The sequence below is a fragment of the Gekko japonicus genome, unplaced genomic scaffold (genome assembly GCF_001447785.1).
Source record: "Gekko japonicus isolate JY-2015 unplaced genomic scaffold, Gekko_japonicus_V1.1 scaffold3183, whole genome shotgun sequence".
Taxonomy (NCBI): Eukaryota; Metazoa; Chordata; class Lepidosauria; order Squamata; family Gekkonidae; genus Gekko; species Gekko japonicus.
The window spans coordinates 176,447-179,117 of NW_015170370.1; the positions used below are offsets into that span (position 1 = coordinate 176,447).

General features: G+C 45.7%; 1 protein-coding gene across 1 annotated transcript in view; it reads left to right on the plus strand.

Annotated features, from left to right (window-relative positions):
• LOC107116336 (tripartite motif-containing protein 7-like) overlaps window positions 1-1,403 on the plus strand; it is a 16,544-nt gene extending 15,141 nt beyond the window's left edge. Inside the window, 1 exon segment of the mRNA XM_015418239.1 lies at window positions 780-1,403. Coding sequence (XP_015273725.1) covers window positions 780-1,291 — 512 coding nt within the window. The 3' untranslated portion in view covers window positions 1,292-1,403.
• Window positions 1,404-2,671: the final 1,268 nt, after the last annotated feature.

Below are 2,671 nucleotides of genomic sequence, written 5' to 3' on the forward strand. Positions count from 1 at the left end.
AAGCAAATACCCCCATCTTTCCCTTTCTCTTCCCCCCCCAAGCCAATCACCCCCTTCTTCCTCCCCTCCTTTCCCCCTAACTTTGAGCCCATCAGCAGTGGCAGTGCCTGGGAGGCCGAGCCAGTGCAGGCTCAGCCATAAAGCCACCCGCTGCTTTCCATCCCTCTTTGCTCCCAGCTTCCCAAAAGCAGAAAAGCCTGCAAAGGCCTCATCGCTAGGAAAGCTGTTGCTAAGGGCAGTCATGTGGTCAGAACAGTCACTTTCCAAGAAGAGAGAGGGAGGGGGAGAGAAAGCTCCTCATCGTTGGTAAGTCCTTTCTCCGTGCATGAGCAGAAAAGGCTGTTGTACTTTAGGGGAGATTTAAGTATCCCCCGTATCCTTTAAAAAAGTTTTTAGATTTTTCTGCACACCTGGGGAGTGCCCCCAAATGTGCAGGATAATCTCTTTCCCCTCCATGTGCCCCCGATCTGTGGAAATAAGTATCCGCATGCAGGGGGCCATGTTGGGAATTTGATATATAGATGTTAAGAGGGAGATTCCTTCTTATGTCTACTAGAGCTTTCAACTTCTTCCCATGCTCACATATAGTACAAAAATAAACAAACAACCCCACAAACTGAGCTATTCCTTTAAAATCAGAACTATTCAGGGTTGGGGTTTTCTTAAGACAGGTGGTGCTTATGCAGTGTTGCAGTTAGTTGAGGCTCATGAAGTAATGAATTATAATTAAGATAGAATCAGGCTGATTCTGCTTTTGTCTCTTCATTTCTCTCCAACAGGAAAGGTGACCCTGGATCCAGACACAGCCCATCCTCAACTCAGGCTGTCTGAAGATCAGAAAAGCCTGCGATGGGGAAAGGAAGCCCAAGATCTGCCCAACAATCCTGAGAGATTTGATGACTATTTTGCTGCGCTTGGACGTGAGGGATTTACAGGAGGACGGCATTTCTGGGAAGTCACTGTGGGAAGGGAGGGAGACTGGACTGTGGGCATTACTAGGCAGTCTGTGAAGAGGAAAGGAAAAATCTGCATTGATGCTGAGAATGACTTGTGGTGCCTAGGGAAGGCAGGTGAGTTGTATGGATCACCGACGCTGGTTTTTCCTCTGTCCCTGAGTTCAGACCCGCAAAGGATCCGAGTGTCTCTGAACTATGCTGGGGGGCAGGTGGCCTTTTTCGATGCTGACAAAGCAACCCTTCTCTTCCTGTTCTCAGAGGCCTTCTTCTCTAGAGAGACCCTTCAGCCCCTCTTTATAGCGGGCAAAAACAGCTGCCTCAGCATCTCTCCATAAGGGACTCATCTCTCCCTCACAGGCCCTGTGGGTGTTGTTGGTGAGACCAGCATGATTAATAAAGAATATCTGACGATTATTTCCCAAGAGCTGCTTTTCTGAACCTCTACATTTCCCCAGTCCATTTGGGGCCAATAGGCCTTGGTAACAGAGTCCATGTTATACTGTTAGGTAGTTTATCATTATGGGTGAGAAGTTGTTTTAGGTTAGCAGGCTGTCTGTAAGCCAGGATGTTCAGGTCAGGTGCTGACCTAAAAGTAGCAGTTATCTTAACAAAGGAATTTCAAAGGGTGATAGAAAGAGACTGCTGAATTGCAACTGATAACAAAGCTTAAGACAATGTGTCCACCTGGACTGGATTGAGACTGAGGCTTCCTGTTTTATTACCAATGCCGATTTCTCCACACCTACTGCCTCTCCGCATATCATTCCTAATCCAATCACACCTGCTATTGTCATTTGCCTGCTAATGTCATTTGGCATCTGAAATCACTCCACTTTCCAGTATATAGGACAGATGGACTCACATTCTAGCTGTATCGGAAGAAGTGAGCCGTGACTCAGGAAAGCTCCTACCCTGCCACAAATGTTGTTAGTCTTTAAGGTCCTACTGGACTCTTGCCCTTTTCTACTGCTAAAAAAGGTAAAGATTCCAATGCTCGAAAGCCAGTCGAATCCGACTCTAGGGTTGTAGTGCTCATCTCCGTTTCAAAGCCGAAGAGCCAGCGCTGTCTGAAGACATTTCCGTGGTCATGTGGCCGGCATGACTAAACACCAAGGCGCACGGAACGCTGTTACCTTCCCACCGAAGTGGTACTTATTTATCTACTTGCAATTTCTTGCTTTCGAACTGCTACCCATCTTGATCTACCCATAGCAACAGGTCTCTAATTACCATATAAACCACTGATTAGAGGCTAATTAGTAAAAATGATGGCACCATCAACTGGCTACCATTCCCTTGCAGACAGACACAAGTAGATAACATCTGATTGATCACTACTCCGGTTCTTACAAACACAATGCCAGGTGCAGAACTAGGAACAGTCCTACAGTTACAAAGGAGAAGGAAGAGACAAGGGTTGTGTAATGTATAATCAACCTTGCCTTCTCCTAGCAAGTCTCCGTGGCAGCTTATTGAAAGAAAGAAAAACTGTTTTTGGCAACTCTGTGATTCTCTTCAAACAGAGAAGTTTTATAGGGAGATTACAACATAATCTAAACTTGAGTTCATTCACAAATTCAAAACAAAAGGACCCCCCCCCCCGCTGAATAAGATTGTTATCTTACTACAGAAGCGAATTTTCTACCCCTCACATTTGTCCTCTTCTCTAATAAATCATTTTGAATTTACTTCTGCATCCTGACTCCTTTCTTTGC